General features: G+C 38.3%; 1 protein-coding gene across 3 annotated transcripts; it reads left to right on the top strand.

Annotated features, from left to right (window-relative positions):
* The first annotated feature begins 90 nt into the window (after positions 1–90).
* On the top strand, positions 91–24,248 carry fam168a (family with sequence similarity 168 member A). Of its 3 annotated transcripts, XM_026372034.1 has the most exons (9): positions 91–241; positions 1,567–1,605; positions 11,789–11,896; positions 12,579–12,670; positions 15,690–15,770; positions 18,178–18,323; positions 18,522–18,708; positions 19,178–19,304; positions 19,551–24,248. In XM_026372034.1, the coding sequence occupies exons 3-8, from the start codon at positions 11,835–11,837 to the stop codon at positions 19,288–19,290; spliced, it is 681 nt and encodes a 226-aa protein (XP_026227819.1). In that variant the 5' UTR covers positions 91–241; positions 1,567–1,605; positions 11,789–11,834; the 3' UTR covers positions 19,291–19,304; positions 19,551–24,248. The 3 variants fall into 3 exon arrangements, with proteins under 3 accessions (XP_026227819.1, XP_026227812.1, XP_026227828.1); XM_026372027.1 differs by lacking the exon at positions 1,567–1,605; XM_026372043.1 differs by lacking the exons at positions 1,567–1,605; positions 11,789–11,896.
* Positions 24,249–26,118: the final 1,870 nt, after the last annotated feature.

A 26,118-nucleotide genomic window follows, 5' to 3' on the forward strand; every position in this document is an offset into this window, starting at 1 on the left:
CCCCCCCCCCCCCCCCTATCGTCCTCCTCTCCTTGCATCCCTGCATCCTCCCTCCCTCCCTCCCTCCCTCTCCCGGCAGTGCATCCCCATCCCCCACACAGTGGCCGTCTCTTCGGGTGAAAGCTGTCTTCCCAGCGCCACTGGCCCGACAAAACGCTGCTGTAGCAGAGCAGTCACACGGGAGAGAGAGAGAGAGCACGTACACACGGGAAATCTTTTGTTGTTCGACCGAGTAGCTTTGGTAAGTCTGCTCCGATGTGTACTCTGCTGGGGGGGGTCAGTAACGTCCATGTGTCGACTTGCTACTTCGTGTTTTGTCGTTTTTTCCCCTCCGTATCCCTTCAGTCGTCCTCCGTTGTTGCTACAGTGGGGAAGTAGCGGGCTAAGCTAAACAAGCTAGCTTAAATAGCGGAATCAACCCGATGCTGTTGTTGTTGTATCAATAAGGCTATCGACGCTTTATGTTAGCGGCTGGGTTGTAAAGTCAGCTCCTGTTAAACCATACCCGTCCCGCCTGACCCGCTGTAGGCATTTTTTAAATTGACATTTTGCGAGTCTTGTTCCGGCTAGCTCGCTAATTAGCTATTTGTGCAGCGTGAGCCGAAGGATGCAGGGATGCTACGGCGGGTTAGTGGCTGTCTTTTCAGGCTAGCAGGCAAGCTAAGCTAACGTTAGTATTATGTGACCCGCACGGATTCCTGCACCGAGGTGCTACGGAATGGTTAAATAGCCACGCTAACTGGAGCTAATCTGGTGATAATTGGCAAGATGGCATCTCGGAGTTGTTATCTGGAAATCGGTGGATTTTCAAAATGGTGTCTTAAGCTTGTTTGAGTGTGACCATTTTTGTCCAACCACGGCTGTTTTGGCGTTGCTCGCTATCTTTGGAATGCAGTGTACTGCCAGTGCATGCCATAGTCTGATGGATAAAACGACACACAAGCCGCTAATATGGTGGTAAAATAAAATTCCTGTGTACTAAACTCTACCCTGCAACCTACAAAACATAATGCGTTCGAAGTGGAACTAATTGGTTTTCAGCTGCAGTTTTGTTATGCATCAGACATGGGTTTAAATACCCGACAGATGCCTCCTGACACAATGAAGGGTAAAGTCAGTTCTTCAGCATGCATGCTTGTACTCACGTGGTTAACTGCATAAATGCAGTTCATAGATTATTATTAGTTAGTTAGTTCTTATTAAAAATGTTTAGATTGAGTTTCAAGGGGTCCCTGGCCATTGCCAGAATAGGAAATGCAAATGCACATTTTAAAGATTTACTTGAGCATGCACATGTGATCGAATAAATATCAGTTTTCACATTGATTGATATGTAAACTATTTTATATTTATTTATATTTTAGTTATTCTTCCATCAATAACTTTTCAGAAAAGGTTAAGGTTTGCAAACCTCAAGGTTATATTTTGTTTGATACGCTGGTCCAAAAAGAAAAAAAAAATTGTGTGTCCTCATAGGTAAGAGGTTAAAAATGATGAATGCTTGGCCTTTTTGATTGACAAACAAATTGTTTACCAGAAATTTCTGTTAATTTTCTTTTCCAACAGACCGGAAATCTCCACTTTCTGCCTGTCAAAATACAAGATGTAAGTGAAGCCTGACAGTGCAAAAGAGACAGGATTACACAAAATGCTAAAGGCGTATTTTTGTTCTTCCTTCTTTTGATAACTCTTATCAGTGAAATTAATCCTCTCCATGATCGTTTCTTTTTTGAACGAAGGGATTATTTGCTTTAGTCATCGACTAATGCCATTTAATTTAGGAAGCCTTATCAGTCTAAAAAGATACCTGAGATACCACTGTTTTTGGTCCTCAGCATGGAAACAAAGTGTTAGTAAGTAACTGCATAAAATTTTAATATTCCTCTGCAGAAACTGTAAGAACCTCATTGCTCCATGTGTGTTAGATGTTTACTGTAAGATGCGTTTGTGGAACTGCAAGGGCAGTGGTCCAACTTAAGAAATCCATGTCCTGTTTTAAACCTTTGATTATATTTGAAGACCGTGAAACTAAAGACCATTTAAAACAATATAGAGAGATGTTGAACTGGGATAAATATCTGTTGAAGAGTTTGCTAGTTTAATTTAATCTTGAATCTAAGGTGACCCCTGTCTGTGATGCTAGAGTACAGGGAGGCCATGATGGTTTTGGCATGCATAGAGCACAGTCTGATGTGTTTGAATGGTGGGCTGTACAATGCAGCCGTAAAACTGTCAGGCTATTGAAGGCTGGAGTCACTTAATGTTACAAGAGTTAGTTGTTCTGTAACAGACTTTTGTTTTCCTAGCACTTCATTCCCATGTGCTTAGAACGATTTAATGAGTTGTTCATCTCAGGTCAATAATTCAAATAATTGCAGGCAGCATCTTTCAGATTTGCCGTCCGACATTTTTACTAAAGTTAGCAGATGCAAACAAATGTGTGGTTTGACTAGGAAGGTCAGAGATTAGCAACAATTATGAAAGATAGAGCAAATTATTTATTGTTGAGGTTTATTGCTTGGACTATAACTTATTTCCATTATTTATTTGTGTTTGTAATTATCTGTTGTTGATTTTTCTTCAATTAATAATTTACCCTGTAAAACATTAGAAAAAAAAGTCCTTGACATTTTCCCAAAGTCCAAGGTGTAATGTTACAGCAAAGTAATAGAAAAGCTACAAAAAAGCAAAGATATAAAGTAAACAAAAATGTAAAACAAATTTTTGGGGGATAGATTTTCTGTTGACCAGTTAATCCATTCACTGACGGGTCATTATTTTGCTGTAGTTAAAACTCATTTTAACAATATACAATCAACAAGAAAAGCTGAATAATGCCATAAAGATAATTTATTAAACCACTCTCTGGTGCTTGGCTAAAAAAAAAAATTCTCTTTATGTTAATGATATGTACAATATACTGTAGTTTTAAAATGAATAACAGACCTTACATTTGATGATTAGATAAACATCTTTCACCTCATAACCCACGTGTGTTAAAAGTGAAAATGCAACACTAGATTCTCATTTTCCTTTGTTGTAGTGGGAGCATATTCAAAGTCATTATGGCAGCTTTAATGAAAAAGATACAGATGTTAATTTGATGATGATACATTTGTGGATAGTAACTGATAGTGCTCTGCAGTTTAGTCAGGAGGTTTGGTTACGCTGTGGCTCTTGGGAGCTGTAGGTGGACAGCCGTTCTGAGGCTCAAGGCTCACCTTGCTCTCATGAAAGAACAGCAGGTTGTAATCTGGGTGAGACAAGTGAAATCCAGCATGTGTCTCTTCTGTTGCTCTTGACCAAGGCCCTTAACCCCAGTTACCCCAGTGGAAAAGCTCAGTGGCCAGCAGGTCAGAGTGTGGTTGTACTGGGACGCTTCCAGGTGTGATTGTGGTCTAGTTGTAAGTAAAGGTTAAAAAATTATGATAACAGTGATTATGATAATGGCCCGCTCCTCTGCATTACTCTCTTTTTTTGCTTTGTGTTGCTCAGTGAGCTGCAATCAGTTTGAAACAAACTATCACATTAAAATCAAGTAAATGAGCTCATTATTTAGTAAGATCAACTCTTTAGTGTGATTAAAGGAGTTTCTTGACTAGTGTTGTCTGGATACATAATTACTTGGTGATTGTTTATTGATCTGAATGGTGTATGTGAACATTTGTCTGTGTGTATACACATGAATAAAATGGCAGATGAGATATCGTATGACAAGTAAAGGATTGAGATAAAAGGTTGAACTGATCTGTAATGGCAAAGTTGTAATGCTTTTGATTGTAATATTGGGAATTGGGGGTCTACAACTGTGTACATGCATGTCTCTTCAATGTGGTCTGGTTTTTTACTATCTCATTAGTAACACAATTATGATTGATTTGGACGTACATTAAATATAAAGTAAGCAATGCCCCAGCATTTGAGCATAGTTTGATTGTGGGTTGTTTTGAGTTTAAATCACAAAAATAAATAATGCCTAAGAAACGGTGACCAGTGAATAGTAATTGCATATGGTTTTGGAGTGATAAAAATGTGGAATATTTTTTCACAAGATGGTGTACAATGGTGATGGAGGAGCTGTTATGAGGGGGTGAAAAAAAGCATCACGTGGTGAAGTGATGGCTCGCAAAATGTCTCACTCACAAAAAACAATGGGCTGGCTTAAAGTTGAAAGTCTTAAGTTTTTACTGTCACATATATCAGCACATATCGTGTATCAACCTAACAAGAAGGAAGTCCAGTTGCCATGACTCAACCTCCAGATAACTTCCCTTGGACGACTGAGAATCTTTACTGACCATATTGCTGCACATTTTTAGGGAAGAAACCCTCAAGTTGGTGAAGAAACATGAAAGGATAGTTTCAAACTAACAAGAAGGAAGTCCAGTTGCCATGACTCAACTTCCAGATCATGTATCAAATGCTATGGCTGCAAAAAGGTATTGTATCATTAGTTTTTGTCAGGAACAGATGTAAATAACCAAATTAATACATTTTGAATTTCCGAACAATAGTACCTGGACTGCCTCTGATGTTCCTAATAGTTTTTTCATAGCAGTTTGTGTTCACTTGTTGAACCACTATCAACAGTATAATAATCAGTATTTAAGCTACGCCTGCTCGTGTTTGACGTCCAAGGGACAGAAGTTGGCATGGCTGTTAGACGCTTGGATACATTCGCAGAATTTTGAGCAACAACAGCACTCGTTAGACTGTGCAACTAACTATTCAGTGTCTCTGAGAGAGTTGAGCGTTAAGGAAAAAACTAAGACCCCACTTGGCTTGATGTTTAAAAAGCTTGAACTATCTACAGCTACAGAGGTAACAGAGAAGTGACTGACATTGATCAGCAGCTCCTAAAAGCTCCTGCTCGTTAACAATGGCGGCTCTTATTCAATAATAACTTGCAGTAATAAAGTATTATTGGTTGCTATTCTAATGACCATGTAATGGTCTGGGGTTTTTTTTCTCTTGTTTGTCAGGTTGCACCTCCACCACAGGCAATAATGCCTGTCTGGAGTTAATATTGCCTGGGGGTATTGATTGTTTATCATGGATTTAACTGCCAAGACCTAACTCATAAAGCTGTCTGTGTGCACACACACAGATGGGCATTTGTGTCTGCGCATGTTTTTATTTATTTATTTTTTTTAAATTATTTCCTTTGTGGCTCCTAAGGTTAAATAATTCAGAATATAAATGCGGTAACATGCATTTAGGACTAGTTTCACCTTTTTTCCCAACCAATGACTTTTAGAGCAAGCTGATTATAGGAGCTATTTTTTTAATAGAGCTTCTAGTATTTCATAGTGTTAAATTTTTGTCTCACCTTTTGTGGAAGATTATTAAATGGTTATTAATGTTGAAAATCAAACTTACTTGGCCATTCCCAGCAGCTCTGTATTTGCTCTACCATCCTAATTGGGTTGACGTGGCATTTGTAAGTAATCAATCAACTTCGATCTTGCTTCCGTCAGTCAGTGATTTGGAGCAACTTTGAACTTTGTTTTTAATTAGTGTCCTTTGTAGCTGACCATACAGAACTACGGTTTATTAGAATGTATTATCACAAATGGTGATTGCAGCTTATTTTTTTCTTTCAGTAATTAAGTGGCCATTAATAGCTCACCAATCAGGTATGCAATCAGCATGAGCTCATTTATATCCATCTTCAATAAACTTTTAAACTGTTTATACTGGTGTTTTATCCAGAGTTCTTGCATAATTTTCTGACTGTTAATGTGAATGTTAATATGAGCTCTGTAGATATCACAAGACAAAAACTGACAGCAGACGGTTTAGTCTGCTGATGTGTAACGAGTTACAGCCTCACTAGATGTTCTCCTTGACTGTAGGATAGGATTGTTTCCACTTTCGTTTAGCCACCAGTGTATTATAACATCAGTGTTATATATTTTTAGTTGCTTTGAGGATTTATTACAATTTACATTACTTGATGCTCCCTTTGATAAAACCTAGACCAAAGCCTCCAAGAAACACATTTAAAGACACTCAACTAAATGATATTTATATCTATCATTCATCGATAGTCACTTTAATACAAAGCTGCATCACAGTCAAATACTCAGGTGGTAGAGTTTCATATTTTATGCCATGCAAAGTATTTAATTATTACTTTTGCTTATTGAAAGTTTTGCTTAAAGCATGGCTATGGTCTAGATACCAGGACTAAAATTATCAAACATTTAAATTTCTTATTTTGTCTCATATCGCCATTTGGACCTACAGAGGTAGAGTGTTCTGTCCAGAAATGTATAACACTGTGTCTTATCACTCTGACCTCAGTGTCAATACCTAAGAAAAGCTTCCTTAAAATAACTCTGATAAATGTGTGTTAATAACCAAGAGCTCCAGCACGGTTAGAAATCTTCATAAATGGATAATGTTGAAGGATATTTATTTCAGCGTATAGGCTCTGTGCAGATGAAAAACATTTCCATTTTCTGTGGGCTGGCACAATATTGTCACATAATCCAGGGATGCAGACCCATGAGCTGTGTGACTGATGAGATGATTTTGGAAAGGAGAATAGAAGAGGAGGAAGCCAGCTCAGAGAAAAGGGGAGATGCTATCCCGAAGTGCATAGTGCTGTCCTAGATCTAAAATAGCCCAGAGCTGTTTGGAGCTGGTTGCTGCAGGGCAGGTGTGATTGTGTGGAAGGAGGGTGAAGGATTCGGATTCCGTCACACAGCCTTTTCAATATTGTAGCCCTGACTTGGTCTCAGACTTGATCATGAAAGTCAGTTCTGATTGTGGCAGCAGACTGTATTAGTTAGCCTTTCGCTTTTGTTGGATAGATTTAGGATATATTGAAGGCCTGTTTGTGCACTATAATGAAATCTGACGAAAACACAAGATTTTTTGCTAAAGTTACATCATTTTAGGTAATTTAAATAACTTTTTTTTTTTTCTGGCAGTATCTGTAGTTTACTCAGTGCTTTGGTTTGGGCAACTAAGCTTATTTGAGCATTGAACTCCTAAAAGATATTTGTGTATTACATTTGATTTCGATTGAATACTTAGAATAATGTGAAATCTCTAATGTGGAACCAGTTTTTCAGGGCCAGTTTTTCAGAGTTAAACAGAGCATGAATAATGTGCTATAGAATAAAGTGAACAAATATGAAAAGGGCTACCCATTAATAATACATAATACATAACATTATATGTCTAACTTATTATCTAGGTAGTTATTTTGCATATTAATTAGTTTAGCAAGGAAGAAAATACTATTCATGCACCATATTGAACTCAGCAGTTCATTATCTTATGGTTTTTCCTTCTCTTTTTTTCATGTCATGTGACCCAAGTGAAATGCTTTTTTTTTTCTGGAGGATTTAAAAAAAAAAAAGCTGTTCACTTCTATTCTCTCCTGTGCTGAAGTGTGATAACGCCCACTGGTTTTGATTTGTTGCTTAAAGAGTAGATGCCTGGTGAGGTATTATGTGGGAGGATAGAGTCAGTGTGGGGGTTGTGTTGTATTGTACATGTTCTCCAGGAATGGAAGCTCTTTGTGTGTGTATGTGTGTGAGTCATAGTGAGAGAGAGAGAGAGAAAGGTTCTTTCACAATCCTTCCCTCCTCCCTCATTATTACCTCTTCTGGTCCCCCTAGGCTGCAGGAACATCCCTTTATGTAGTAGAACCAACGATATTGTTTTGAAGCGAGCACATATTCATATTAACATGCACTAATTACATTTTTGGCCATGACCATTGAAGATCAGAAATCATTACCATTAATGTGGTTACAGAAAACATTAAATTATAGATTGACACAAATACCCCCCTTCTGCTAGCATGCAGACTAGTGAGTTGCATTTATTGTACATGGGCCTTGAGGCTATATCATCTGAGTTCAGCTCAAATGAAGTTCAGCTAATAAAATTTGTCCTTAACAAAGTCCTGAAAGAAAACTTGGCTAAGCCACAGAGCCTGAAGTTCTCCATAATACTGTCACTCCATAGTGCCCCCGCCCACCACAAATGAATCAATGTATGGAAAACACTGACTGCAAAAAAAAAACTTGTCAGGGAATGAAGGCTAAGCTTCAGCCACGGGTGAATTGACTGTGATTTGCAGTGTCCCTGGTTTGCCCGAATGGGCCAGTGACCGGCCAATCAACTTTCCTGATATATTTTTTACTAGCTGTGAGCCATGGGGTCAGGGCTTATGTCAAAGCCTGCCATAGCTAATGAACCCCTAGTCTGTGAGTGTGTTCGTATTTGTGTCAGAGTGGGCTCCTAACACAATTGGATGTCAGTACTATGGGCTCTAGTTATAGCTTAAGTGATGGCAATACCTTTTGGCATTAGAATTCTCTACAGTCTTACATTTTATAGACAGAACTTGGTAAGTAAATCAAGACAACAAGTAAAGGGTTAATTAATAGAAACAATATTTCCTAATTTGTATAACCAAAGTTACAGTTCCATGCAGAATAAAGTACTGAAAATACTTCAAGCAGCTAAAACAACTTGTTTGAGGTTGAGGTCAATTTGAGACCAAAACATTTTTCACCTTTATAAAAAAAATAAGGCTCAACTTTAGAAGTGAGGAGACTCATCCTCAAATAAAAACAAATTTTGAAAAATCGTCCAGTAATAACTCATCTAATGAAAGTACTACACTAGTCAAATCAGAACAGCAAACATCATCCAGCACTCAGTGTGCACATTTTCAGTACACATCCAATTTTATTTGTTTTTCGTCATGGCTGTGTCATACACAGACAGCAGAAAAAAAATGAAGTGAGACCCAGCTTAGTGTTGAGGGAGAGCCAAATGCGGTAACATAGTCACTACTTTGATTGCCATGACCTCCAGAGAGGTGTTGTACAGTAGCTGTCAGCAGAGAGGTGAAAACATGCAGTTTCATCATTACTCCCAGAGTCCCCAGTAAGCAATAGTCCTTTGACTGATCGAGGGATGCTATCAAGAGAAGAACATGTACCACGAAATCCCCCAAATCATCTTCTTTTGCAGATGTTTAGATACTGACAATTGTATGACAAAATGACAATTACCTGCAGTCATATGCAGAGATGGGATTGATGATGTCTCACTCCAGTATAAATGGTGTTTGAAATTGCTTATTGTTCCTTTTTAAAGGAAAACTTGTAGTAGAACAGTCACCAAGAGTTTACAGTTCATGGTGGGCACACGACATGAGCCCAGCAGCAGTTGCCGTTTGCTCATCTTTGGCTATAATAAAGAGGTTTGTTTTTGACTACTCTGTCATTTTGAGTTTGCTCCTCTGTAAAGTTAAACCATAAATGTCCAAATCACAATCTCTTATCCTGCTACAAATACAGTCCCTTCACAGAGAATGGTCTGAAACAATTATGGATAGTCTGTTGAATGGGAGGTCTTTGCTTTTGTTTGAAACATGGAGCCTGAATTGCCTCATCACCGCCCTGAAAACAAAGGGAACTGTGGTTAGACACTCCTCCTCATCACGTGCAGTTCTGCCGCTCTGTGTCTTTCACGCACCTTCATTAGACACGTTTTGCTGCCTCTCTTGTTCTCACCCATTCAGTTCTCATCACTTTTGCTCGCAAATACATGTACACAATGCTGTTTCCTCTACACACTCGTCTCTTCCTGCTCTATTCTGGTGCAGCTGTAATTGGGTATATGAGTGTTAGCACAAGACTTTGGTGTCTCTTTGGTAATGGTAATATTTTTTTGATGTTCAATTATGAACCATAAACCTTGAAAACCAGCTGCTTAATAATAATGATGGTGAGTTTAAATAGATAGAGAAATATATTTAAAAAGCATAGCCACACTCTTAATATTAGCATTGGAGACGGTGATGTTGGTAGATCCACCACTTTGGTCCAGTTTAAAATATATTAACTATTGGAGGGATTGTCATGCCTTTACATGTTTCTCCGCAAACTTACTGAATGCTGTTTTGTCTTTGGAGGGTGTTATCTAAATGTTCTAAAATACAGTGCAGTCGACATTATATCTCGATAGCATCATAACATTTACTATTGAATAATTAAGACTTGGTAAAGGTGGACTTGGCTACAGCCCTGCTACCAGCTGCACCTCACTGGTTTATTTACATAATGAGATCCTATCACATTGTGAGAAGAATGAAGATGTGTGGAAGCTGATTAACACCAGGTGTAAATGCAAAGGCCCGTGGCTTCAATGACATTATCCATGTATCCAGACACAGTTCACATATTAATTATGAGTATACACAGAATCCTATCCTTATTTTGGTCCAAGTGTAGATATTTTAAACCTGATCTTTGTATTTTGCTTTGATCTTGATACAATCAAACTGTTGGTTTGCATGAGAGACTGAGAAAGCTAATGATAAATTAAACTACGAGCTGCAGAGAGGAATTAGAGTCAGAGTGCCAGAGGAAGGACTTAGAACAGGTAGGAATAATAAAGATGCAGTAGATTAATGAGGAATGTACTGTGAGGTGTCTTCAGCAGATCAATTCGCCTCGTTTTTTTTTTTTTTTTTTTTTTTAATAATGAACCAGACTTGACAATACTATTTGGTATTTCTTAATCCACAAACACACAGGTTGGTTCATTTTTGGACACGCTTGTGTTTTAAGAAATGTATCCACAAAACAAGTAGAAAGCAATTTCACCCACGTGTTCATGCTTTCATTCAGTTGTCAAGTGCCTTGGGGTGTTTTGACGTCAGTGTTCCTGGACGCAGCATTGAAATGCTTCCTTGCCTAATTTGAAGTGTCACTTGGTGCCGTTTGGTATCACCACAGTACAGTGTAAGCCCAGGCATTTTGACAGAGAGGCTGCAGGCATGTAACAAAATAACTGGCTGTGAATCGCAAGCCCATGATGGATTGGTTAATATTTGTCTGTGCTAACCACTGAATGAATGTATACTTCTACAAGAGGCCAAATTGGACAAGTGAGAATTAATGGTACAGAGTGAATTGGGCCTTTTTCTTTGTACAGAGGGAATACCACGACATATTTAATTCAGAGTTATAGATAAACATGTGACAGAGCCACACTGAAAATTTAGCAGAAGTGCCATGAACACTGCCATCACATAACCATCTCTTTCAGAACCTGAAGTAAAGTCAAAGACACACATGAACTTATAACACAGAGCTCACACACACACCTTTCTTTTCTTCTCCTATCCCTCAGCCGTTCTGCTGTGTTTGTGCAACGCTCTTGTGGTTCTGGCTTGTGTGTACTGGATCATGCTTACTCATGACTCGTCGCAAGACTTGGCCTATTTGCACTATATTTTGTTCTTTGTCCAGTTGGTTTGCTCTCTCACTTTGCTGCTCACTGGGTGTGTTGTGCTTTTTTCCATTGGCTGTCTTGATCTTTTGCTTTGCCCCTGTATTGAGTGTTTGGCACAGCACACCGCACATATACATATTTACACTCTCAAACTGATGCTTCACTTTTAATTGAACATACACGAACGTCTGGTAGAATGTAAATCTTGTCGTTCTGCACAAAATACTGTATTATATTCTATATATTATATTTACATACATAAATACATGCACTGTTTAGGATGAATAAATACCATCCCAATTCATTGGTGGCTAAATGCACAACATTACCACAAACATTCACTCTGAAACCCAAATCACTGTTATCCCCTGCTGCTGTCACTAACCATTTGCTGTTGCACTGGTGCTTGCTTTTTTGCAGTTTTATTTATTTTATTTTATTTTGTCTTTTATTTTATTTATTTATTTTTTCCTCTGTTCATTGTAATCATGACCTCTCGCTGTTTTAATTTCAGATTTGCATATCCACTTCCACTTCTTCCTCATTTGCATACAGCAAGAATGGCGAGCGGGCATCCCACAGACAAATTCAGTTTCATGTATCAACCAGACACGCACAAGAGGTACGGGGCACGCATGTACACACACACACTCACACACATATAAACACACACTCTATTTCCGTCCCCCATATTCTCAATAACCAGGTAAGTTGAAATTATACAAGGTTCTTTCGATCTACACTGTGAGACCAGTGTAGAAAGATGCCTCACTGGAGATGTAATATGTATGACTCTGTAATTAAGCTCCTTCACCCCAACCATTTCTAGCATCTTAAATTTTTAGTGGCCACTCCTCTGTTCAGTCCTGTAGTGGGAGAGAGAGCCCTTCCTTTTTTGGTGCAGTAGTGAAAACAAGGCAGATTTGGTCAGTGGTATTTAATGCCACACAGGAATCACAGCCATTATTTTCCACGGGATCCATGCGTTCTTGTGCTTTTCTTCTACTCGTGCCTTTTTTTGTTCCAGCAGTCTATGTTTTTAAATACATGCTTATGTTGAGCCTACTTGAGGGTAGGGTTTCTCTGGGCCTTTTTTTGTTGCATGCTGGCAAAATCCTTCAGCTGAATGTTGCCTTAAGAATCTGACTTTGGGATTATGTGTGTGTGAAGTATCTGTGCGTATACTTGATAATCGTAACACATTTCTTTCCCAATGTACATGGCTTACGTGTCTCTCTTCTCCATTTTTCTTACATCTTCTCTTAACCCCGTCCCCCCTCTCTCTGTTTTTCTTTCTCTCTCAGTAAGAATAGGTTATCTTCAGCTATGAATCCAGTCTACAGTCCTGTTCAGCCTGGCACCCCCTATGGAAACCCTAAGAACATGGCCTTTACAGGTGGGACTCAAACACACATGCACTTTTCAGCCTCACCACCACTATTGACATGTTTTTAAGGATGACAGACATCACTTGTGAGACTTAAGGCAATGAAGAAATACCTACTAGACAGATTTGATAATGACCTGTTGTTATTTTAGAAAACTGTTGTGATTACATTCAAGTCAGTGAGAAACCTTTTTATTTATTTTATTTTATTTTATTTTTTATTGTAGGCCTACCTGATTTTACCCTTTCTCAATAGAAATTTACAACCAACAATTAATAATAATATAAACAATTCATAATAATACTTTTATATTTAATAATTATTTTGTGAATTTATATTTTGTATAGAAATTTTAAACTTAGAAAATTAGAAAATTGTAACTACTGCTATAAATATATAATATCAAATAAATATAATAGAGAAGAAAGTGCAATGTTTGGCTTTGAACTGCAGTTCAGTTAAAGTAAGCATAACATAAATTGGATAAGTACGTCAGACTTGTACTTAAGAGCTGTAAATATATATCACCGCATATCACCTCTGGTGACTAAATCCCAATAGTTGAATAAAAAAACACTTAACGTAATTTTTACTTTGTCCTCAAGAATGTAATATTCAGAAATATGATAGAAAATGTACACGGTAGAAATCAGTGAAAACATTTTCAATGCAAGTTGAATTTGATGCCTTAAAAGAAGGTTAGATAACTTAAAGGAAGGTGGGAGATAATAGTGACAGTCATGACTGAGAACATCAAGCTTGCTCGGAGAAAGTAGGATGGAGCAGAGTCAGTGCTCTGAACAAACCCTTTTGCTTGTGTGCATTTTGTGCAGCTGCTCCACATTTTGAAATGCCACTAAGATTGTTACACTGCACTGCAATATCCCCCAAATGACAGTTTCTTTCATATCTTGTGACATGTTTTTACCAATGATCACGATTCAGAAGCAAGAAGCTCATACGTGATGTGATTTTACCCACCACTTAGCTTTTGTTGATTTGTTTCATATTCAGTACCCTTCTATTTTGTTAGAATGAGCTCCAGGCTTTTTCCCCTTTCTAACAAAAGAGTACAGAGTTTGAACTGCAAGTCAAATGTCACCACAGGAGTGATTAATATTTAGATTACAAAGTTTGCACATAAATTTTAAAAACGATTTGAAACGTTTGAGAATACTGGTTTAGCTCACAGCTGTGCTTTCAACCAGTTTAGTTTATATTTGCACATAAAGTAGAGGACATACACTTGTCCCAAATCTGGGAAGTAGCAGGTTTTTGAGGTTTTGAGGTTCTGTCTGATTTTTGTATGTTTGCCAAACATTTCTTTCCTGTGAATGTCATGGCAAGGAGCCATCTATTATACTGTACTGTAAGCCATAATGAAACATACAATAGTCACAGTTGTCACAGTTTTGCTAACAGAATCACATTCATGTGTTGTTTAAACCTGTTTTATTAAGTTTTTAAATTAGTAGTAGATTATTTCCACTCAAATGTTAATTTGGTATGCATCCTTTGATGATCTTCTCGAGGCCCACATCAAAGCAAAGTTTACAGGTCAACCATCCCAAAGCTTTAGTGAATATAACTGTATACAATCACACTGTTTTCCAATAGATCATTTGCAAATCCTTGAATTGGCAGGAAACATTACACATGGTAAACTGTCAGCCAGAGTCTGTGTCAAATGAGGGGAAAATTGTTGAGTGTTAATAGTAATATTTATATATAATAAATACAATAACATCTCTTATGTCCTATGATGCGGTTATGGTGTCAAATCTAAAGCTAGAGCACTAATGATTTTAATATGTTGGTGCTAAAGCTAAGCTAGCTCCCTCTAGCTGTGTTTCAAACATCCAGTTGAAGTCACAATTGTACAACAGCAGGACTCCAGTTGTTAGATTGCTGTATAGTGTCTTATGCCTCCGGCAGCAGCCATTACTCAAGATACAGTCTAGCAGAATATATTCTCTATGTGGTGTTGTAGTTGGTGGCGGTGAATGTAGGGACCACACCCTCAGAGATCTAAAGTAGGCACTGATGGTGAGAATCTGGGCTGTTTTGAACAGAGAAGTTTAGAGAGATTTAAATTACTTTTGAAAATACACTCAGTATCTATAGATATTACTCAAAAATTACTTGCTTAATTACTTAATTGGGGCGACATGTAGCTCAGTTAGTAGAGCAGTCGTCTATAAACCCCAGGGATCAGTGGCTTGACTCCTCGTGTCCTTCGACAAGAAACTGACGCTCCACAGTAGCACCATAATCTACTGCAGCTGTCCAAACAGCAATTTCCCCAAGGGGATCGATAAAGTATGTCATTAATGAATATGGAATTTATTGGTGAATTGTAAAACATGTAGATTTAATCATGCAGTCAAAGACTTTACTTTACATCCAAAGCCTCAACATATTTTCAATAACAATAGTCCTACACATTGTGAGATTAGTAGTTTAATATTTTTTCAACATGTTACATCTGACTGCAGCTCAACCTACATCCGCAGACAGCAGCCAATGCTAGATATAGCGAAGGCTCAAGGCTAGGGAACAGATAGTCAGAGTGCCAACAATAGCAAGCAGGTTCTTTTAACACTCCTGCTCTTCCCCTGTCTTCCTTCCTTTGTCTCGCTTTGTGGAACTTGCACCTTTATCTGTGAAAGCCTTTTCTCAGGTCAAATCTGCTTTATTTGTTAGACGTGTAATAGATGACGCACAAGTGTATGTGTGCTGTGCGTGTGCACTCCGTTTCTGTGTCTGGGTACATTGCTAATGTATCTGAATTTATCTCCACCCACACCATGTTGGCAGGTGTGTCACATGTGCCAGACTGGTGTATGTAAGACGCATTCAGCTGACTGTTATTGGTGCAGACAATTTTTTAATGAGAACTGTCTGTAAACGTCCTGCTCCAATTCAAATATTGCCCCATGTGTGCATGTGCGTGTATGTGTCTGTGGTCCTCTGTCTTTGTTAAGCTATGGTTTGTAATATTTTTCTCCCATCTGTCATCTCCTGCAGGCTATCCAGGAGGGTATCCTGCTACGGCTCCCACCTATACACCCAACCTCTATCAAACAGGCAGTCCTGGGTATCCACCAGGTTAGCTCTAATACACACACAAAACATTCAATCACTTTGTATTTCCAAGTGTCTGCCCTCCACTAATTTTTAAGTTAATTAGTGGGATGTTTTTCAAGGAATAAAGATAAACACAATACCAAGACAAAGAATACACAAAGAGCTGTGGATGATTTTGCCAGCTAATCATTATCACATTTAGTGATTAAAGAACAAGGGAAGGGTTTTATTTCTGCCTTTCTTTTGTGTATTTGATGTGATCCAGTTGGCAATTGTTCATGTTTCTATGCACTGGACAAAATAAAAAAAAATGTATGTAACATGTTAAAACACAAGAAAGGAAGGAATCATACAGTAAGAACAAATAAACAAAAAATAGCATAAAAAGAGTTTTATTTTGTGGCTTCAACTAAAAAAATAATTTAATGACCCAAATAACAATGGACAACAATAACGCAACTATGATGTGTGTAAACCATATTGAACAACAGTTATGGATTTAATTTAAAATAAAAAAAACATGCTGTTGGCACTGGGAACCCTTCTCTTTTATAATGTCTAATAATTAAAAGGTGGATTAATTTAAAATAACTATTCATAGACTGAACAGCCTCAACAGCTCATACATGTGGTACCCATTTGTCTCGGAATAGTTTACAAAATATTTTAATTTTGTTGAGGAGTAACCAGAGTAACAAACTTATTATTATAGTCATTATTGATTAATCTGCTCATTTCGGTTTCTAAACAATTACTAAAAAGCTGCCAATTTACCGGGCTTGAAATTCAGGACTTTAAAGAGGATTCTAAGATGTTCCATAAAGGTTTTATCTTTAGGACAAGAATTATAAAAAAAAATAGTCCTTTTAAAGACCTGGCAGAACATTAGTGGAGTCTCAAATTGTATCAAAAATGTTAGTGTTAGAAAGTATTAGATAGACAATCACAAAAGGAACAATGTATACGAAGTCTTACTTGGTATAAATAGATTTCACCAAGGCAGGATGGGTTTGTAGATTTCATCTGCGGCACTTTTGAAGCCCCTCTCCTCTCGTCCCCTCCCCCAGTTTGGTTGTATCTTTTGCAAGTCTAACAGAATATAATGTATTCTCTGGCAAATCTCGCCCATCTTTGTTCAATAGAAGCCCTGGTGCTTAATATTGACGATGTTGATTTGTGTGGCTGCCAAATTTTCTTTTGTGCAGTCATTGCTTAATTTATGTTGAAATTCAAATGTTCTATGTATGTCTTAGATGAGATTCAGTGGCCAGACAAGCCAGCTCTGGTCTGATTAAAGACATGTCTTGGTCAATGTCATTATTTCTCAAGACCATTGAATAGACAAAGTGTTTTCTATCAGCAGGGCTTTTTTGTACTTGTCACACATCATTGTCCTCTAATGCCCTGCATGCATGTTAGAGCAAAGAATGTGTGTGAGAGTATGTGTACACATGCTCACACAGACACACACTTTTAGACACACACAGAGCAGCTCCAGCATCTCTTTGTTCCCTTGTCCTTGTGTGAGAGAAGCGCTTTCATAAGCTCCGCAGCAGCTAGCTAGTAGCATGTTTGACCTTCAGGCTCCTCCGAGTGGCCGTTCAGAGCTACTACACAGCAGACAGCAGAGCCCAGTGAACAGCAGACATAACTGCACTGGACTGAACTAGATGTCCTACTGTAAACCTTACTTTTTTTTCAAATGTAGTTTTGTCAATTAAATGGTGGGTTTACTTAAGTCATGTTTGTAATTTTATCTTTTTGTGCTGCTGAAGTCGGTGGACCTCTTTATCGAATGCAGTCCATAAAATATGGATATAGTCTATATAGATTGGCTGCTTACATATTGCAAACATGCATTTTTCAGTGATCATGGTTAGACTGGCTAAATGAGGCATTTTAAGACTGGAAATATAAACCTCTGCTGGACTCAGATTTCAGCACCAGTCCACCATCTGGTGGATATAGTAAGAAATGCATTGAACAAAATAGATGTCAATAACCTTTAAAAATGAAAAATATTTTCAGATCTGAATGTGTATAACTATGTATTGTATACAGCTTCTTGCTGTTCCACACACAAGCCTGATGCTTTTGGGCTTTAAGTCATATGAAAGTATTCATAAAACAAACTGTATTATAAACCTTTTTCCTTGAGCTTCTGAATCTAAGGAAAATAATCGTATACAGACCCATGTAAGACCCTGGTTCAAAATTGGCTCTTCTTATAGTGGTGGTGAAGGTTGGACTTAATTTTGCTTCCTAATTGCTGCATGTCTTGCCAAGGTAGTCCTCCTTTCAGCTGAAAAGTGAATGTAGCCAAAGATTGTTACTGCAGAAATCAAAATCTCAGTGACAGCGTGTTCTGATATAATGACTTTTCTAATCAATTTCCTGTCTCTCCTCTATTTTTCTTAACCTTGTTTAGGATACACTCCAGCAGGCACCCCATACAAAGTGCCCCCCACTCAGTCAAATGGTGCACCCCCTCCATACACCCCGACCCCCACACCATACCCAACAGCCATGTACCCCATCCGCAGTGCCTACCCTCAGCAGAACATTTACGCACAGGTAAGGTTAATGAAGAAGCTTTTTTTTAAGCAGAATTTATCATATAAAAGATAATGTGATTTAAGTTCTGCTGGCTCTAGGAACATTGCTTTGATCAACACAGACTGAACTCCTCAGAAGTCAATGACTAAGGCAGTGACGGGTTTGTTAAGTGGAACACACACCCTCACCAAATCTTTCCTGTGTTCCTCCTGTCAGGGAGCATACTATACCCAGCCAGTGTATGCGGCTCAGCCACATGTGATCCATCACACCACTGTGGTGCAGCCCAACAGCATCCCCTCCACGGCCCTCTACCCGGCCCCTGTTCCTGTACCTGCTCCTCGCAACAACGGTATGGCTGCGATGGGGATGGTAGCTGGTACAACCATGGCCATGAGCGCAGGTAAGGCCAGAAAAATTTTATTATTTCACTTTTCAGACACAAAACAATGAATTAAGGCTTTAACAAGTTTTAGTTCCAGTCACTTACTTGTGCTTGTTATATATCATAAAATGACTGGATCTAAATTCTAGTTGAAATGATTAGGTTCTCCGTGTTCAAAGACTGTCAGCAGTTGTTAAAGGGTTCTTTTACTATTCAAATACATAAAAAAAACACATTGTTTTCCTCATTACCAAATGTAAGTATTGTATGATTTTCTATTATAATCCTAAGGTGAATGTCATTTGGTTTTAAACTGTTAGTGTGACAATAAATAAATGTTTTGAAAATGTATTTTCTTACATTCATTCGTTTATTTCTCCAGTTTCCAAGTTAAATAAGTGTTTGATTTTATTTATTTATTTAGCTGCTTAAAAGGTGGATTCATACATGACTAAAGCTCATTAATGGTGTTGTTACCTTCCTTTAGGGACCTTGCTGACAACACCCCAGCACCCACCGATCGGAGCACACCCAGTTACTGTGCCAACCTACAGGCCCCAAGGGACACCTGGGTACAGCTATGTACCGCCTCACTGGTAGAGCCCACCCATCATGTGAGTGTCTGCCCCCCTGCTGCTTTTTCTCATGTTTTAGAAGTTCCTAGCCACCACAATTTTCCTCTCGTCAATCCGTTTCTTCCCCTGTCCCCTCCTCCTCTTCATTCCTCTTTTTGTTCCTCCGTCTCTCTCTGACTTGAACAAACTGCGCTGCCTATTATTTCTTTTTGCCGTTTCCCTCAGAGGCCTGAGGCTGTCGTAAATCAATCACCAATGTGTGCTTCTGCTCTTCTTTCCCACCAGATCTGGAGTCCACCATCGTATGCAACTGCTCAAATCTTACACGGGCTCCCACGGGTAACCATGGGAACTCGGCACCTGTCTGCAAGAACAAAACTAAAGTGCAACAGCCACTTTACTATTATTGTTATTGTTATTATGCGACATTCTCTAACGTTTTTACAAAAGCTGCTTTTAATTTGAATTTCTTTTCTCTGTTCATTTGCCAACCAGTCATTACTTTTTGTCGTTATTTTATTTTATTCTCAGATTTTTTTTTTTTTTCACTGTGTCTGTCATTGGAACTCCAGAAGGACTCTTGACCAATCATGGGTGTCGGTCGCTCCTGTTTCTGTGTTGTGCTGGTGTGTGTGTTCCTGCCTGCTGCTGCTCAGTTGGCTGGAAAATATTGGGCACTTATTTCTCATCATCATCTCTATGAGTCACTACAAAGAAACACACATTGACACATTGACTTATTATGCTGCCAAATTTTCAAACGACTAGATATCAGCACAGGCTTTTTAACATGATTAGGATTTTTGTTTTGTTTGTACCACGCTCACCTGAACTACCTTTTTCTGTAGACTGATTTGCTACCTTTGTTCTTCCTTCTGCTTCACCCTTTTTATCCTCTTGGTTTAATTTTCTGTTAGATCTCAATCATCTTCTAGCGCGTAGCTTTCTGTCCAGAACCAGCCAGTCCATCAACCCTGTTGTGAGTGCTATGTCGCTGTGAGCCAGGCACCACCTATTCTGCTGTGTCTCCCGCTGTGTCCACATTAGCATAGCAACTAGTACACACTACACAAACCATCAGCTACATACTATGCAGGCTAGTATGTTGTGGCACTGTCAAAATCATTACCTAGCTAGAGAACATTTTGAGGTCATGTCAGCTTTTTTTCTGTGGTTAGCATAGGTCAATATATTGAGAAAATGTAAACTATTTATACTAACCATGACATCAGCATGGGCGGTCATACTTTCTTCATAAAACACACGCGCAGGCGCACACAGGGGCTGCTGCGATGTGTTGTGAACACACACGGCTCTTAGTGGCACTTACTATACATTACCTCCAATTACTTAGTTACTGATCAACACAAAGACAAGCAAACACACTCTCTCTCTCTCTCACACACACACACACACACACACACACACACACACACAAAGACACACAGACGTCATGGATTTCTTGGGGTGTGCATGGCAGACACAGCCAGCAGAGAAGGAGTTTAAAGGGATTGTGATGGCACTGGGAGAGGAGACAGAAGAGCAGACCACAGGGAAGGAGGTGGAGATGACATTTTAACAGTGTGTCATTTCTTGAAGTCACAAGACATTTGAGTTTGTGCCATCTCCACTGCAAAACACTGCACAAATTCATTACATGTATTGTTACATTGATTTATCACTGTGGTTACAGCATCTCCTCCTCTTTCCTTCCTCCAGGCGAGCACTAATAACCAAACACTCTGTACTTAACTATGGACCAGTCAAGTAAATGGGCTGATGGAAGGATGCGATTCAGTCCAAACAGTTTTCCAGTCTGTGTTGTGAGTGCTGCAGAAACCAAACCAATCATGAGGATAGTCGTGCACCACATTTAGGAAGAAATTGTGTAAACCTAATGCCATAATGTGGCTACATTATAGTGATAGTTTTATTGTCAGGAAGTTTTGAAAGACAGTCATTTTAAGAGTGATGCTTTTTATGTTCATGTTAGCAGTGCTGTAATGATGCAGTGTCACTCCATCACTTAGTTTTAAACCAGTTATTAAGGGGGTACAGAAACCAATTGTATGACCTCCCCAGGCCAAGGGAAGTCAAAAGTCTTTTAGACTTTATTTCTGCAGGAGGCAGAGATTCAGACTTATGTGTTTTTCTCCATTTTTAAAAATCCAGCCCAACTCTTTTAGTTTACTTTGACATACGTTGGTATTTACAAACACTTTGATGGTCAAAGTGAGTCTGAGTCCTTGTTTATTGGTCCTCACCTGGAGAAAATGATGTGTGTGCGTGGAGGTTAGTGGTTGTGGAGATTGATATTTAGGTGAGGCCTGTGGCATTTTTCAGGATTTACAAAAGAAAAAGACTCAAATCACAACTTCATGATCTGTAGAGTACAGATTGGTGTAACACAAAGCATTTACTGCGCGGGTATGTAGATGAAGTGGGTTGATATTGCAATAAATAAGAGGGAATGCCTCCAACTGTTAACATACAGTAATTATTTTATCAGCGTTTTGAATTGATTTTTAAAAATGCTTATTGTAATCTCTAAATATGGATCACAGGCTCTGTATGCAGCCTCCATTCAATAATTGTTACAGTTACTGTTAAGAAGAGTAGAACATATCAAAAATCTGGGGTATTGATTAACTTGAGGAAATATTGCACAACATAAGACAAAAAAAAAAAAAAACTTGACTATAATTTAATGCTAAGTAACAGGTACCTAGGCTTTGTAGTGCAAAAGGGAGGAAGAAGCAATTTATATTGTAATTAAAAATAACAATAAGGTCAAGTGTTTGAGGTATTCTTAGTCCAGATGTTTGTACACTAGTAGGTTAATTCTCAAGAAAATATTGCATAATGCTGCTGTCGGATGAAAACTGTATCTTTGAGCCTTATTTTTAAAAATGACCCTAATCTTTTAGAAGATAACAGGTGGATGTTATTGACATGAGAGTCAGAAAATATTCCCACCGTGATATTGATGATTCAAGCCATTAAAAGAAGAAAAAAAAAAAGAGATCTGCAACTGGATTTTCTTGCGACAGCAGTAATGTTACTTGTCATTAGGATTTATTTAACCAACCACTACTTCTGTCAGTATTTCTCTATTAAATTTTATGGGTTTTTTTTCTTCTTTCCCTCTGGTCAATTGAGCATAATGGGTATGCATAATATTCAGGTGTATTTCACTATAGCATTGGATCTATAAGTTAAAAAAAATGCAGTATATTTATATATCAAGTGGTACAGTAATGTATTTCTAGCTAAGCATGGTTGCGTCAGTGTGGCAGCTACTGTTTGTGCTTTTAATTATTATAATTTTTAACTTCCTCTTCTGCAATTCTGTCCTCTACATATCTGTCTCTGAGGGGGGGAGAAGTTTACACAAGGTCGAAAAATTAGGTTAGGACTTCGGGAATTTTCTTTCACCAAATACCAGTGGTTTTCATGGTTGTTGCTCGATGTCACAGACCTTGAGGAGATAGAGGATGAATGGCAGCGCTGAAATGGACAGCATTGTTTTTGGTTGATTGAGAAATGTTGCCTTGATGCTCTTGGAAGCCATTTTCGCTGTCCATTTCTGTCATATGGGTGCAAAGAAAAACCCCTCAGGCTCCACGCCCTTTGTTCGGTGCCATATTTCCCCATTGTTTGTTCCATAAACATTAGTTTCTTCACCTGCGTATCTGGTGCATTCTGAGTCCTTGTAGTGTCTAACTTTCTGTGAATCTGTGTTTTCCTGTTTCTGTCCTGTTAAATGCGTTTTGGCCCGTCTCACTCACCTGTCTTGCTGCATTCTCCCTGTTTAGCCTGTTTTCTCTCTGTGCCACAGCTCCCTTCAGAGGCCATTTTGCATCCTTCATGGATGCAAAGTGTCAGATCATATGTTCTTCTCCGCTCTTTTTTTTTTTTTTTTCCTTTTTCTTTTAACCTTCTGACCTTTGCACCCCGCACACTTCCTCATCGGAGTAGCATTCATATAAAACTATATGATGGTGCACAAGGTGGTGTTATCAATCTGTGTTTTTGGCATTCATCAGTTTCCACCAAGCCTTTTTTAACACTAGATGTCGCCATTAACAAAGTCTGGAAGTAACATCACCGTGGGTGGTTCAAGGCTTTGAACCAACAAGGTCAAAGCCAAGGTGTTGTTTACATTAAAGAATAACAATTGGATGGAGAGGGTGATTTCCAAATACATTTTTAAGGACATTTTCAGAAATTTTAGACACTAAATAATGTTTGATATGTTCTGATAGGATGAGATGATTATTTAGAGTCTTTTCCCTTATGGGCTGTGGACCAACGCTCTTTATAACAGTTGTAATACTGTTTAAATGCGGAAGCTCAATAGAAAGGCAGACTTGCAGAGCATTTTTGGATAATTGAAGGAGCAAAAACAACGCCTGCAGAGTAGTTTTGTTTTTCAGGGTGGTGGAACGGCTTCCTCATTTCACTCCATTCCTCTCCCCTTTTTATTTCACTTTGCACCTAAGTGAAAACGGACACTTGAACATGTTGATGTGTTTACTGGGAGGGGAATGCAAAGTTGTCTTAATCCTCTTTTTTTTACATTTCCTTGTGTCTTCATTGACATTTCTGAACATTAAGAGATGGCAACTTTAATGAGAACGACTCAGTTCTGTTTTCCTCTGTTTATTTTATTCTTGCACCTCTTTCACTTTGACAGTGAAAATTCGACTACAGCCATTCATAACACTTCTCTCCTTCCATCTTCCCTCTCCCCTCTTTTCTTTTTTGCCTTGCAGTTGCTAAGTCTTAGTTTTTTTTATTTTGTTGTTTTTTTTTTTATGAGTAACTAAAACACTGCTATCACAGTGAATAGTAGGCTCTTAAATGTCTTTGATGTTCTGCTGCAGCTTTTTAATTTCAATTTGTCAGAGAGATCTCTCGGTTTAATTTGACACTAAATGTGATGCAAAAAGTGGAAAATTCCTTGTCTTCCAAAAAAAAAAACAAAAAAAAAAACAACAACATATACTTGTATCCCCTCCCGGATCAAGTATTAGGAACAACCCCATCTTTGGAAGTTTTAGTTTGGTACCCAGTTTGCACATGCTATGGTATATCTGTTACCGTAAGGTTGTGTTTGCAACTGAAGCCCAACGTCTGTTCAACGTTGAGAGAAGTGAATTGTATGTTAGCTATCTGGTCCAGAGTGAAGGACCTGCGTCAGGCTTGTGATATGAAGTGTAAATCTGTTTTTAATTTTTGTTTTTTTAATGGGTTTTTTGTTGTTGTTGAGGGTTTTTTTTTTTTTTTTTTTTAAAGATCAGTTAGTGATCTTAGTACTATAACTAAGCCAAGTTTGTAATTGTATATTTACTGTAAAATGTAGAACATTGAATAACTATTAAAATTTTCCTATAAAAGGAACATTGTCTTGTGTGACCTCATTTCAGAATGAGCGCCATTGTGATATTTCCCCGTAGGATAAATCTGAAAAGCTGAACATATCTGAAGATGTTTATCAGCAGGTAGAGTGCAGCTCCACACCGACTGACGTGAACAGTCTGTAATAGACCTTCAAGGACTTCCTGTCCATGTTGGTTCAGAAGTTAAGAAAGTTCAAATCTGTCTTACTGCAATTAGTTTGAGTTTATCAATACTAAAAGCTTGACAAGAAGGCTAGATTTAAAAAAAAAAGACAATTTGTGGAAGTGCGTCATTATTTAAAACAAATGGTGTATCCACTGATACCAGTTGTGCAAGTGTGCTGGAAAAAAAAACAGTCTCAGTGGAGGGAATGGTCATAAAGCTGCTACATTGGCTGCTGATGTTGAGGGAGGGGGGGGACCAGGGTAGATGACAAATCAGTCTTTGGTTACAGCAAAGAACAAGTTGGCGTGAGGCTCCTGCTGTGGTCCTGTGGTGTACAAAAGCACAATCTGCAAATAGAAGCACAAAGGTTGCTTTATTTCCCTTGTGCCTCACACCAGAAGTACACCCGCTCTTTCACTTCTCTCCAGATCTTTCACCAGACGTCCGATTTGGTTAAGCAATACCAACCACCTGCTCTTGTAGATATAGGCAGTGGTGTACAAATATGCACACAGCCCCACTAAACAGTGGTTTAGTGATCGAACCAGTCTGGTTTGACCACAGTAAAAAGAACCGTCCTCATTTTGTCGTTACGTGTTCATGATATAACAGCAGTGCTGAGTTAGACAGGTAATATGACCTTATTACTACCATTATTAATGAGTGTAGTTGTGGTGCAATTAAAAAAGGGATTTTTTTAAAAACCTGTCGTCCAATTAGTTCTTAGCATTTTAGGTGTCTGTGTCTCAACCAAGTGATCCCGATCTGATTCTGAGAAGAGTAAAACCTTTTGTTTTTGGGTTCATAATAAAGTTCTCTTTTTTTCATCTTTCTCTTTAGTCTGAGTCACCTTTTTCATGCAAAGTGTACAATTACTGTCTAAAGTGGTCAACAAAAAAAGTTAGGAAAGCAACGCAATTTCATTTTCATTCATCTAGAAAGGCAAAGTGAAAACCACAAGAAAAGGAGAAATGTGTCACAGTGTACTTACTGTAATGATTTTTTTTTTTTCATTTTTCCAAGCTTACAGGGTAGTTAATCACAATAGTATACGTATAGAAACATAGATCGTTTTCAGCAGCATGATTGTGCTTAATGTCACAGCAGGTAAGAATTTAAAATCTGCTTTTAGTTGAAGTGACAATCTGGATAAACCATGTACAAGTTGGAAAATCATTTAATCTGCCAATTTAATTCATCTTTAAATATTTATTTGGACGGTTTTACCCTGTGAAAACAGCAGGTCACACCCACAAAGTTACCAATGAAGGCCAAAAAAAGATTT

Source organism: Anabas testudineus, chromosome 13 (genome assembly GCF_900324465.2).
Source record: "Anabas testudineus chromosome 13, fAnaTes1.2, whole genome shotgun sequence".
NCBI lineage: Eukaryota > Metazoa > Chordata > Actinopteri > Anabantiformes > Anabantidae > Anabas > Anabas testudineus.

What these genes read in the sequence shown, in the direction of transcription:
- fam168a (XM_026372034.1), top strand. Translation starts at nt 11,835, where the DNA reads ATGGCGAGCGGGCATCCCACAGACAAATTCAGTTTCATGTATCAACCA. An exon ending in CAGTCCTGGGTATCCACCAG is followed by an intron (nt 15,771 to 18,177) that starts GTTAGCTCTAAT and finishes AACCTTGTTTAG; the next exon opens with GATACACTCCAGCAGGCACC. An exon ending in AACCATGGCCATGAGCGCAG is followed by an intron (nt 18,709 to 19,177) that starts GTAAGGCCAGAA and finishes ACCTTCCTTTAG; the next exon opens with GGACCTTGCTGACAACACCC.